The sequence below is a fragment of the Bombus fervidus genome, chromosome 8 (genome assembly GCF_041682495.2).
Source record: "Bombus fervidus isolate BK054 chromosome 8, iyBomFerv1, whole genome shotgun sequence".
Taxonomy (NCBI): Eukaryota; Metazoa; Arthropoda; class Insecta; order Hymenoptera; family Apidae; genus Bombus; species Bombus fervidus.
In genome coordinates, this window is record NC_091524.1 from 3,918,391 (window position 1) to 3,931,991 (window position 13,601).

Sequence of the window (13,601 nt, forward strand, 5' to 3'; positions counted from 1 at the left end):
CAGCGAAGAATACGGCGCATACCTCAAACGAAACGTTTCTTAAACATTCCTTCGATCGAACGATTCCACGGATTTTGATTTTGCTTTTGTGTTACAGACTCGTGCGAGCAGCCGGTTGCGGATCGACCTTACGGTGAGTGACTCATAATCTCTTTTAGAAGTTTGCGACACTGTCTACTATATACTTAGGTTTCTCAAAGGAGAAAAACCAAATTTATCGCGGAACCACTTTTAAAGCAGAACCTTCCGTGGAGGAAAGAAATTGCTACTTCCTATTATGTCTCCATTGAGCGAACCAAATCAGAGAGTGTTGCCGTTTCGTACGGCGAGTTGCGAAAACCGTGCGCCCGCGATGTAACGCCTCCAGCCTCCTTCCACCTTCCTAGCTTGGTTTCCCTTTTTCTCTTTATTACCTGGAAACCGCGGCGTGGTTTATGCAAACGCGTAAATTAGATCGGATTCCTGGAACGACCGTTTCTGATAGAAAGTACGACCTGCCAGGCGATTTATTTTACGTGCTGCCGCCTGTGATAATCGATCGTCGCATTGCTCGAATCGAACCACTTCGATTCATAGCTTCGAACAGAAAATGAGGAATTAGAAAAATGACAAACGTTTGATACGTCTGGCACCAAAGAAAGACATCTTGATAATACGATATAAAAAGTAGAAAAAAATTCATCGTTTGGGGTGGCAGGTTCCTCGAAAATTTGAAGCTGTCCGATTCGATTCGATTCAAAGCGAAGCTCGTTCGGGGTGTTAGTTTCCCTGAGGTACGCCACCTTCTTGTTGACATCAAGCCGGCGACGTTAGAGGGAGGTAAAAAGTCGCGTTGCATCCGGTCGCCTGTCCTCTATGCCACAAGTCGTAAAATTCAGCGTTATGCGATTCGGGCCTGTGTTTTGTCCCTCTTTCGAGATTATGATTACCCCGGCAGCCACCGTGGCTAATATCACGCAATAAGCATGGCTGCAGACGAGAGAGCCGTCTCTCTTTTCTTCTTCTTCTTCCACCGCCACCACCTCCTCCTCTTCTTTTTCAGCTTCCTCCCTTGGTTTCGTCCCGTTCTGCCTCCTTTCCGCAGGTATATAATATGTGCCACCAAACTCGACTCGGAGTAAACGGGTATCCGGTGGAAATGCATGGTCGCTACGGGACGCGGGGCAAGGGAGCGAAGAAGAGGAAGAAAAAGAGAAAGAAAAAGAAGGGAGAGGTCCATCAAACGAGCCGCAGGACCCTGCGAGGTCATCCTAACTTTCCTGGAGCGACTTCATCTTCACGGTCTATTCCGAGTTCGAGGACTCCGCTGGAATTTCAGCAGCCTCCTACTTCTTCCACCGGTATCGCGGCTCGCGGCTATAATTTTTATTATGCGCTTTATTCCTCCGGTTTCAACGACGCGGACCCACTGGAATATTTATAGGTCGATAGGGTTTTACTCGTGTCTTATCTCGAAGACCGTAAACGAAGGGGTCGACGATGCTAATGTAACAAATTTCGCTGATCGCGGAACAGCTACGTTGATATGCAATTTTCGTAAACGCCTATTAAAATGTGTAATCACCTCGGTGATGCTCGTTCTGCATCTCTCGAGGATCAATTAAACGTTTATGAAATCTTCAACCCGATGATGTCCGGGTAAAAAGACATTAACCAACCATGAAGACGGGATCGTTCGGAAAGAGTCGAGTGAGCCGACGCGAAATTTATCAGCCACTAAAACGTCGTTTCGAGTTTAGGTCCCGTAGTTAGGGTGGAAGAAGAGACTCGAGTCAATCGTACGATGACGAAGCACGTGGTAAAACATTTTTCGAGTGCGCCAAGGGGTGGCGACGATTTTCGACGCGACAGGATCAACAGGTCCTGGTTATGAGAGTGTAAAGCGTTTTGAATCCAACCCCTCGAGGGGTATGATTCCTCTGCGCGAATCTCGTCCTACAAAAGGGACGAATCTCGTCCGCGGGGGGTCTACGATCACCCTCTTTCTTCATCGTCCAGCGCTTTCCTTTTCTGCGTCACGTCACACATGGACGTCGGCACGTCGTGTCCTGGGGGTGGCCTACGACCCCAGCCACGGGGGTGGCTGACAGCCGATTAGGACAAGATGGGAGAGCCCCCACGGAAAACTTAAAATAACATCGCTCGATCATCCGGGTGTCTTCGCCGACAGCCAACCAAGCTACTCTTGTATTCAGCTTGTTCCCTCTACATCGTCCTTCGTTTACGTTCCCCGCGACCTCCTCAGCGGGTAGCTTGGGAATCGAGGTCGCGTTACCAGCGATCTGTCTTTAGGACGACCCCGTTCGCGATTGGCCCTTCCTACGTGTTGCGTTTCCTATGCTGGACGTGCATTGGTTATTAATCGTTCTTTCATAGTACAGGAAACACATAAGGTCAATTTTATAACCTTGAGAAAGTATCGAAATTACATTAACCTTTAATCCAATGCCATTGAAACGTACGTTAATAGCAACGTGGACAATACCAAGTCTTCGAGCGCTTAAAGATAGAGAAATCACTTCCATCTACTATTTGACTATTCAAGATTATCAAATCTTAAGGTATCGACCTTAAGCATCCTACTATAGCATAGAACGAACGCCATGAAAGGTCTCGCGGAACTTGCGTCTTTCCATTTCCTTGAATTCGAATGGAAAAACTCAACGAGTCGAAGTTGAGCACCTCTTCGATGCTCATTACAGTGTGTCCCGCCCCCGGCTGGGGTAATCAGGGTGTGCGGGGGAGTGAGAGGGCGGGGGCTGTGGGTGACCTCGCCCGGGGCCACTACTCTTCTCCTCGTCGTTCTCCTCTCTTCGTTCCACCTTAGGCTCGGTGGCTGACTACCTTCCTGCTCGTCTCGTTCTCTCCTTCCGTCTGACGCTCGAGTCGTCTTCTTCGTTCGACGCTTTCGACTACCTGCGAAGGTGACGGGGCACCAGCCGACTCTCCCGGTTCATTCGAAATCGCGACCTTGTCGGTGCTTTGCATTCGCCGTGCATCCCGCAACCAACGCCGACCACCCTCTTTCTCCCTCCTTCTCCTTTCGTTCTGTTCCCTTCCGTCCGCGTTACTCACCCATCGGTAATTGGCGGAAGTTGTATGCGGGCGTGAGGCGCGTCAAACTGTTGGAATGTCGCTTGACGGTTTAATCTGTTCTGACGTTTTAATTTTCCGGCGAAAAGAATATACAATGTTTGGAGATAGGAAAATCGAGATCAGATTAAAAACGTACAGGGTGTAATCTGCTTTTCGTAGATTAAGATGTAACTTGGATAGCTTTCGAGGAAAAGATCACGGAATTTTCTCGAAAACTAAAATTTGAATAGTAGAGGAATATCGCGTGATCGAGTTTAACGCTGACTGAAAAATTTCATAAAATCCATTGTCGATCGTCGAACAATACGAACGCTGTCGGTTAACCCCGAGCGCACGGTGAACGAGCTTTAATGCGCCGGTATGGCTCCAGAGAATTGGTATTTTCAAGATAGGGAGGCCAATCAGTGCCGAGAAAGAGAGAGCCACCGGCTATTTGGCCGCGAATAATAATGATTACGGGCGGCACTCTCGAAGCAGGAAATGGCGTTGCCAGATGGTAGGGGGTAGAAGGTGAAATTTCGTTGGTGGTGAACTACGGTTACGTTCCCTTCGATTCTTACGCAATTGGATGGACAGGGTAAAACGAGCTCGTGAAAAGAATCCGGATTTCGTGCAAAAGACCGAGCATCCATCGTTTTACCGAGACTTCCCTTACCGTAACCGGATTTATCCACCTTTTCCATTTATCTTACTTATTTAAAACGGAATTCCCGACGAAACCCAGAGATCGTACGTACGCAAACGCATCTCTTCGGTGAGGATTTTACTGCTTCCACGAAGGCCGGTTCCGCGAATAGACAGACCAAACTGGCCAGTTGAAATTACTCGAATTTTATATGCACGTTACGCGATCGTTTCCAGGAAACTTTTTATACCCAGCGTTGCGTACGATCGTGCCGTACGTCCGTGGAGCGATGTACACACTTTTCTCCGTTACGTATCGGAATGTGCTGTGGCGATCGCTTGTTTATCCCGTTAGCGGGCTCTTTCTTTCCTCGACCAACGCACACCGACCCCGGCTCCAACTCGTTTGATAGGCGACGGGCAAGAAAAACGCGGTCGACGTGTCGTCCAAGGGAACGTCTGCGAATCCTTTGACTATTCCGGGATGCTCGACCGGGTTCGACTGGTCTGCCGGTAGTCGTTCAATCGTCCATGATCGTCGAAACGATCTTTACGAGGTCCAAGTGTAGCGACAAATAAGAATTTCAACATCGGATCGTTGCAAAACCCGTATTTACTTTCCATCGAATTCAGGGATGCGTAATTATCCGTAGATCGTAATATCGAGAAAGATAAGCATCTTCCTGATACGCTAATGTAAAGAGCGTTGAATGGCGTTAAAGCTCCTCTTGGGATAAAGAAGTTTTCGAAAAGACTGCCTCTTGTTAACACTCGTGCGGAAATGAGAAACGTCTATGTTCGTCTTATCCGCAGGATCTCGGCTAACAGACCCAATAGTCATGTTCACCTTCGTCACCTGACGTCAAAAGCGGATCGGAGCTACATGGTGTACCCCAGAATCTTCGGGAGTCTCGTCATTTTAGTAGTCGAGCTGGTAGTTCTGTCTGCTTGTTTCTGGACTCCGGAAGGGTCCGAGTACCATTCGAAGGTAGAGAATGAGCCCCGTGCGTACTTCGCTTCTTTTGACGATTTCATCGTAACGATTCCTTATATTCTACGTAAATTCATAGCTCTCTTCGATCATGCTACAACGCGGTATCAGTTCACATTTAACAGTCACCGTTTATATCGAAAGAAAGACATAAAACCACGAAGACGAACACAGAAAGTATGCTTACAGCTTTCTACGAATTTTTATGAACTTTTCGTTGCACAAACGAAATTTTTGCCGTGTTTGAATTCTATTGTATATTCGCCTGGACCGACAGTAGCTTGTTAATATTGAAAGGCAGCAACGAAAAATGCAAAGGTTTAGATCAGAATTCCTTCTCCGCGTGGCGTTTTTCAACGGCCGATACCTTCTCGAAGATTGGCGATGCGATCTGCTCGCCACTAAAGGAACACTGAATCCGGATTCATGAATGAACTATGCGAGGAGAGGCGAGCAACGAACCGACAGGAGGACTATTATTTAGCATAGCCACTTTTTCTGCCGGCCATCCTGCTCGCGTCGGCGTTGTCTTTGTATCGGGACGAACGACGATGACGATGCACGCCGGAGCTCGAGTGCAGACTATCTGGAGCAGGTTCGCTTCTCGACCAGATCTCCCAACGTAACTAATGGACGCCCCTCTTTTCCGCTGGCACGCTTTATTATTGTTATTGGACCTTACCGCGCCACAGACTTCTGAATGTTCATCTAATTAAATTGGACGAGTCGGGACGGATGCTTATGCGGGTGAATTCTCGGAAGAATATTCTAATTTTACGAGACGACCGGGCAACTCATGATTTGACGCCATTCTGGGAATGGAGTAGATATTTTCGACTCGAAATTAGGAAATTTGTCTTAACGTTCAGGCGGCAAATTGTTCGTATGCGAAGTCCAAACAATTAAACGATCGTTTTTCAGCAACTGTGAATTTTACACCCATTTCTTGCGCGTATACCTTCTTACTTATAATTATTTTCAAGAAAATTGTTATTACGATATCACGATGGCAAAATAACATGTCAATCAACCAGGCATCTAGAACTTTTTGTCTTCTGTTCGCTTGGTTATTGCGATAGAACCATTCGTAGCAACAATCTTCTAATTATTTCGAACAGCCTTTACACCTAATCAAGCGCTAACTAAAATTTGGTTCCCAGAAATGAAATATAATAGTATTCCGGATTAAAGTTTCGTAACATTTATCAAGATTATAAAATAAAGCTAAATAAATCTCCGAGATTCTGGACGGAAGCTCGACTAAACACGCTCGGTACTTTCAATTTTACGTTGCTCTAAATTAAAACCCTTGGACACGTACCGTACGTAGAGCAAGCTCCATCGATCTTGACCGAAGAAGGCCAACCATTGGATCGACAGTCGATTCGAGGCACGGGGTTTCCTATCGAGGTCCGACGCGATCCGGTCACGCAGTTCCACGGTGGTTCATCGTAGCTGGGCTCCCCTCGCGTGGACCTCGTACAGCGAGGCTAATCGACCACTAATAAAAGGCGGGCCGAGTGTGAGCGGCCAGGAGCTGGCCAGCGGCAATCAAACGAACAATGACACCGTCGCGAGAGCTCTTCGCGCGTCTTGCCACGGTGGACATTGTGCGTGGGATTGGCCGCCGGTTTCTTCTTCCTCTTCTCTCCCGGGCTATCAGGTGGTACGAGTCGAAAGAAGAAGAACGAAAAGCGAAGAAGCGGTCCACGAACAGCGTCGTTGTACTTGTAACGCGCGAAGGTCGTTAGACGGGAAAGAACGGGGCTGAGATGCAACGGACGCGCGTCAAAAGTCGCGCTCTCGCTGGTTTTGGCCCCTTATTGCCAGCCGTGTTTACGACTCTGTGACGCTGCAAGCGCCATCAAAAAGGGGAACCCAGGGGCCGCTTCTCCGGTCCACGCGCGTAGAAACGCTCGTAGATCCTTCGCTCTTCCGTTTTGATGGATTTTTCTCTCTCTTTCTCCTGGCTTGTTCTGCCTTGTCCAGCTTATTCGCCGCGGCTTTTTTGCCAGCGGCCTCTTTTGACTCCGTATCGGACGGAGCTGCTCGAAATGGAGCCGCTGGCGCACAGGGCAATTACAACAGCGAGGGAACCGCGCCGTGCTCGCTCCGCTCCAGAGCGTAAGGAAACGTACAGTGGACACTTCGTGGAATCGAATCGAATATAAGCAAAACCGCGGGGAGAAAGTCAAGGAAATCTTTTATGGAAATCACGTGTAAGATCATAGAATCGCTTAGTTAGTAGGTTAACTCGATTTACCGGATCGGAATATAAGAAAGCATTAACGTCCAACGATTAACGCCGGCAGCGATTGTTTCGCCGCGATTTATGTATCCACCAAGCCCGTGCTCGTGCACCAGCGTTCGCACTTGCCACGACCGAGTTCATGAACATAAATTACGAGTCGAAAGGGGGCTGCCGCTTTGGTCGTACAGTCGAGGCGTGTTGCGGTTTTCGGCCGATCCGATCTTGAACCGCAGAAGGGACGATTACCGGGCTCGGTCATCCGGCAAACGACTATTAATGATATTTCGTGTCGGATCTGCATGCTTCGACCCTGGCAAAGGGAGCCGACCGTGCCGAACTTAACGTGTTTTACCGGAGAATACGTTTAAATGTACCGCGCTTCGCCAGATGAGCCAGAAACCCGGGGGAGAGAAAGGCTCGCGCGGTTCTGTCTTGATATAACGCGGTAATAATGCAATAGACGATCGAACAGAGTCTCATCGAGCCCCTTTCCCTCGCCACCTCGCTCCGATCTCACGGGGAGCTGTCGCTCCACCTCCGCGCGGATACTAAGCCTCCGATCTGCCGACTATTTATTGGCTCAGGGATTCTCAAACTCCACTGTCTAATAGAGAAGATATATCGATCAACGTTGCTTGCTGTTTCTATTGTGAATTAAGAAATTTTGGAAAATGGATACGACGTTAATATTTGCGAATTCAGAAAGAAAATAAAAGATCGGCTGTTATATATAAGAAGAGAATTTTTTAGATTTTCTCAGTTTATGATATACTTTCATCGTTCGTCGTGAATCTTCACGTTATGTATTAGTAACGAATTAGATTACGATCTTCGAGTTCCTTCGCAGAAAGATGTTCAAAGAATTCGAGTATTAGAGACTACTTTACGTTGGATCATCTCATCCTGCTTATCCTCGCAAAGTCTCAGACCGTTTCTTTTGTCTAGTTCCTTATATAAAAGTATAATACTGGACTTTTTGAAAATAGGATATTGCGAATCGAGTCATCTACCGCTAAAAGAAGATGTCGATAAAATTTTCCACAGAGAATGGAAATATAGTAACAATCGTACACATGATGCAGAAGGCGGTGACGATTTTCTCTTGCGTGCTGGTTTATTCGTACACACTGTTGGCTACGACACGCGCAATAAACCGTAGTACAACGAGGTGGGTGGATTACGTAATGCCGTTTAAATAATGGCGGGATACGATGCACCGGCAGGCATGGGTTTCGTGGCCACAGTGAAGGATTAAAAATCGGACCTCGGAGTTTAACGGCGGATCGCACGAACGCCAGATACACAAATCAGACCGTAAAGCCGATCAATTAAACGGCAGGCCGCCGATCTGCCGCGCATTATAACCGGTAATTATCTGTAATTAAATATTGGCCAGCCGCCAGGCCGCTGGGGCTCAGCTTCACCAAGCGTTTTGAGGGGTGTGTTCGCTGGATTTCTACCGCGGCTCTTGCTCTCTTCTTCGTTCTTTTCGTTCTGTTGCTCGTTTTTCCAGTTCCAGTCTGATACTTTTATTTGCACTCCCATCGAACCACACATTGTTCTGTTTTGAAGAGTAACGTCGATAGAACGAAGTTGTATGCAATATCAACGCTCGTTTATTTTAGTCTCACTCCTATCTGCGGTCGAAGACTCGGCGAAAATTCTCCGGGTTTTTAAACGTCAATACTCTTCAACTAAAGGTGATCCAACTTCAATTTCTTATCTCGCGATTTTTAAAAACCATACACACCGCAGTTATTATAAACGTATTCTCACATATATTATTATATTATTTATTTCACTTACAAATAGTATCAAATTTTCCGTAGTCGTATGAAGGAAAGTACATCGCTGAATGTTACAAAATTTAATATGCTTTTGGTATGTAAATGCTAGAGAAAATACAATAATGTACAAGTACCTTTTGTAGCCATTGTATATTACCGTGTACATTTTTCCAAAAAGTGTAAAACGGTCCAAGGAGTATTTCAATTTGAAGATACCCCACAAAATTAATCGCGCACCATGGAGTGCATTAACCAACACCGTAATGTTCGGCAATCTTGTTCCATAATTGCAAAGACGTTTCAATATTCACCGATCGATTAATCAACGATCCAGGGATCGTATCCTGAAACCGCGCGCAATTAGGCAGGTCCGTAATCGCCGGTTATTTCACCCCGGTTTTTATTATAGACAGGAAACGAGGGCGACTCGCGATCGCGATACCGCGAGACGAAGAAGACGCCCGTTTCAACGAGAACTTAGTTGCGGAGAAGGGGTGGCATCCATTGGTGCCGAGGGAGACGCAGACTCCGTTTAGGCATCGCATGACGTTCGTCTATTTATCAAGCGGTATCATCATTCGCCTTTCTCCACCGTGATGCCGCCCCCTACGGCGATTTAATCTAATTTGTATCGCCCTTTGTTAATCGCGACCGCGCCGTTCGTTCGAACCGGGGCCCCGCAAAATTCCGGACCCAAATAAACTACCGTGTGTCCACGCCGCGTCCGGACTCGTCATAATAAACGCCTCGGATAGCCACGCATGCACCGGACCTTCTAAAATATTTAACGCGCCCGAATCTCTGTTCTGTGTTAGGGTAAATAACTGAGAAATTAATTTGTTACTTGCGAGAGGGTGATTTGTTTCATCCCCCCTCGCGATCTCTTTCGTATGATGAGAAATTTCTTGTATTTAATTTATATATGAATATCGTTCCACGTGAAAAATATCTGTTTTCGAAAGTACAATGTATTCCGCGTTTAATCCCTTCGAAGTTGGGAATGAAATAACTCGCGAACTGATTTTTAGTGGGGTCTATAAATGACATTGCATCGCGAGATACCTGATTCAAAACGTCATACGAATGACACTGCACACCGCGATATCTCGTACACAACCTGGAAAATATAAGAGTCATCTTCCTCGCTTCCTCCTTGTCTCGAAAAGCCTGTCTCCCTTGAACACCGATATTGTTCGATCGGAAGGGAGCAGATCCTTAAACCAATCCTCGTTCACCGCACCGACCAGTATCAAAGAAGAATCTACCCTCCTAGTTCGCCATAAATCAGCCGCTGGTCTACCCGCAAATCAGGCTCAATCACTCTGAGTCGATAGCTCGATCGGGCACTGACAAGCCGCTTTGCCGACAGAGCGTACCGAGTCCCGATCTGCGCGCCGAGATCTCTGGCGATCGATCGATGGATCAATAAACCACGTGGATGGAAACGCGTGTACTCTCACTCCTTCCTCCCCTCTCTCCTCGTTCGCCTCTCTTCACCTCTCTGCTGTTCCCACTCCGCGTGCACGTGGGTGTAATGTACACGAAGAGAGCCGGCAGGGGGGAGCATTCGAGAATTCGAGGCACATATTAAGCAGGATTATTTATCGGCACGGCGTGCAAGCCCTTGATTTGATTTAACAAACAGCGCTCGCTAACAAATTGATAAGCGGTCGCGGTCGGCGAAGATCAGAGGCCGAGTTTCCGATCGTCTTCTTATAGGCGTGTGCTCGCGAGCGCGAAACCCAGGGATGTAACTTGACGAAGAAAGAGGGAGAGAGGTGGTCAGGTCAGGGTCGGACGATGGTGTGTGTGCGTTGTCTGGTCTCTCTCGCGTCTCTCTATCTGTGTTCCGCGCGGCTCTGTCAGCCCTTGCGCTTCGTGAGAGGGCGCCATTAGCATAGGGGGACCCCCCACAGCGAGTGCAGGGCCCGCTGGGGTACTCCACCGGTACACATTATATAGGTGAGGCCTGATATATAAACCGACCTCATTGATTTATGGCTCGAACGATTCCTTTAATTATAATACGATATTTATTCAGATGAGTACGGCCGCGGACGCGAGTCGACGGAGTCACGCTGCTATATGGTAATACGCGGGCGCACGAGCGCCAGGGCCCACTCTTTCTCTTGCCTCCCACTACTTTGCAGATTATTTTTATCCAGCCTTATCCTCCCCGCCCTCGGAATAGATGGATAACTTTGCGCGGATCGCTTCTGTCCCGAGTCTTGGGCGGAACGTATATTGGTGGCGAAGCAATCGATTAGGTCGTTGTTACGGCTATTAATCACTTGCATTCCTACTTCCGTCATGAAATAGATTCAAAATATTTATTACGTCAAGATTCGTGTAAATCGGTAGATAACAGTAGCGAAACATCGAACATGCCTGAGAATCATACTTGATATATTACAAGTAACCAAGCAATCTTACCAAGGATAACGATGTGATTCCTGAGAATTTCAACTCTAATCGCATGCTCTGGCGCTAAAACTAAGGAATCTTCACAAATCGGATCAGGTCGATCCGGTAACTTTCGAGTGAGTCGTACAAGAGACGAATTCCACTCTATTTACGTCACAAAGGGGATGGATTATCGTACCTCGACAGACCTTCGAACCGATCAGCGTATAATAAATCACGTACAAATACCAAAGAGTAATTCTCTGTAATTTCCATCATCGTGGAACGGTTCTCACCGCGACCTGTCGGTGATCTTTGCGATTCAGAGTGAGGCATTTGTATTTGAGGGAGGGGGATACAGGCATATTCGAGTTCACAATGAAACCGTAGCTGGATCGTGCGGTCACGATTAGCTCGTACGCTCTAAACACAGGCAGCTATGCGCTCTCGAGTCATCCTGCGAGCGTTTATCAACGATAGCATCGAGGGGATTCGTTGCGGCGGGATGATCTCGATGCGGATCAACCGAGATCGAACGGTGGAGGCACGTTGCGACGAAAGAATCGCGTGGGTGGAACGAGAAAAGAGAGACGTCGATGGTAGCGAACCAGCACGGTTTGGAGCTTGTTCCCACACGTACGACCCTCGAGAGATCGCCGATCGTTCGACTTGGTAAAACACGTGTAGATAATTTCCGACATGGTATGAGCCCGTGGTATTAATCACGATTAGGAAGATTTCGTGGCGCTCCGGTATTTCTCAATGTGTTCCACGATGTGATTCTTCTTTTCTTGGCGCTTCTTCTTTACTTACACTTTTATGTTTGCAAAATATTAAAAAATGAGAAAATATATTTAAAAGATATCGAATGCAAAGGATTTAGAATATCTGTATAATTAACTCCGGGACTTATGAATTTTACACTTCTTCAATGATCTCCTAAACGATGTTTTCTCACCGCCATAACATCGTCCCCAATGTAAAGTATTGAAACATAGCGGATAGTGTATACTCAGATGAATGTATTCTCAGTCTGAAGAATTAAAGCTAAAGTTAGAATTAAAATCAAACTTCGTGAGAAATATTAGGTCATTCCATAAGTATGTTTGTCTCTTATTTCGCGCCTTCAATATCTAAGAGTCCGTACCCCAAGTGTGAGATGATGTTACAAGGTGAGGCACTATGTCAAATGGCGATCGTTGTCCGCAGTCTCCTCTTTCATATTTTAATTTCCTCTTCGAATCACGTGGCCCACTAGTTGGCAAGGCGTACATATACACGTGCACACATGTAAAAGTGGCGCGCGGCATAAATCAAACGCTGTGCCCTCGCATTCCCACCATGGCGGTGGATCGATCGGCATTCGTTCCGCGATACGATTCTCAGAGGTCCACGATGAGAGACGTTTTAATCGTGCCGCCTAAACATTCATGGCTCGTCACTGGGCTCGCAGCCAGCCGTTCTCCGTTCCGCCATTTTGGTGCACTATTTCGTTTTTTCGCGAACCGGTGTCGTTTCAGCCAGTACTCGGAATCGTTCCGGACGCCGTCGTTCCCCTTTTTCCAAACCTAAGCACCCGGGTCTATATCATTTAAAAATACTGAAAGAAGTCGTCCACCTAAAGACAATAACGTCAAAAATAGAAACTAAGAAATCGCATACCTTCTATCTGGATCCTATGTGTGAATTCCTTTGTACCGTCGTACAAGAGTAAATAATTTAGAAAAGCTGTTCGAGTACACCTGTGATTTATTGAACACTTGTCATAATTACATCGCTTGTCAGTGCAGTAATTGATAGAGCCTGACATTTAGAATTAAGAGAATCTGTTTGATAGGAAATGTCAAGAGTATTAATTGTATAGAAATTACAGGTGGAAATGTTAGGAACGATCAAATTCAGAAGATTAGAATGTGGTGATTTAGATACCATAAAGCAAAGATGATACTATTTAAGGAACGGTATACCTGTGATAACTCAGTTGTCTCGAGCGCAAGAAGTAAAAATATTTAAAGATTACAGTCACCGGAAAGGGAGTACGTTACTCTTCAGAAGAAATCTCCAATTTTCATGAACTTCTCAATGAAAAATTGAACCAATCGTTCCTATAAAAATACCTCTCCTAATCCGATTTCTTTTGCAGCGAAACGAAAGATTAGATATCATTAAGAAAGGAAGAAGAATCGGAATGAGAGGCGCACAGGTGGCGGCGAGGGATGCAGCTGGCCCATTCATTGGTGTCTCGCGGACGTACGCGCCGGTTGATCGAACGAGTCAGCGAAGACAATGCGATTAATTTTAAACAGCGCCACTCGTTCCGTCCTGCTAAGAGAGAGGAATAAGAAAGAAGAGGAGAAGAGAGGCAAAAGAAAGAAACGATCCGGCGGATACCCACGAGGCTTCGCGCACCGTGGTCACGTGTGCATAATTAGGGACAAACCGATAACGG

At 46.7% G+C, this 13,601-nt stretch overlaps 1 protein-coding gene across 3 annotated transcripts in view; it reads left to right on the top strand.

Moving 5' to 3' along the window:
• The window catches only part of LOC139989827 (uncharacterized), a 126,069-nt gene that overhangs the window by 27,181 nt on the left and 85,287 nt on the right, over positions 1-13,601 (top strand). For 2 of the 3 annotated variants that reach the window (XM_072008472.1, XM_072008474.1), the window contains exon 2: positions 98-133. The exons of the other annotated variant lie outside the window; for it this stretch is intronic. In XM_072008472.1, coding sequence (XP_071864573.1) covers positions 98-133 — 36 coding nt within the window. The remainder of the gene's footprint in view (positions 1-97; positions 134-13,601) is intronic. 3 annotated transcript variants of the gene reach the window in all.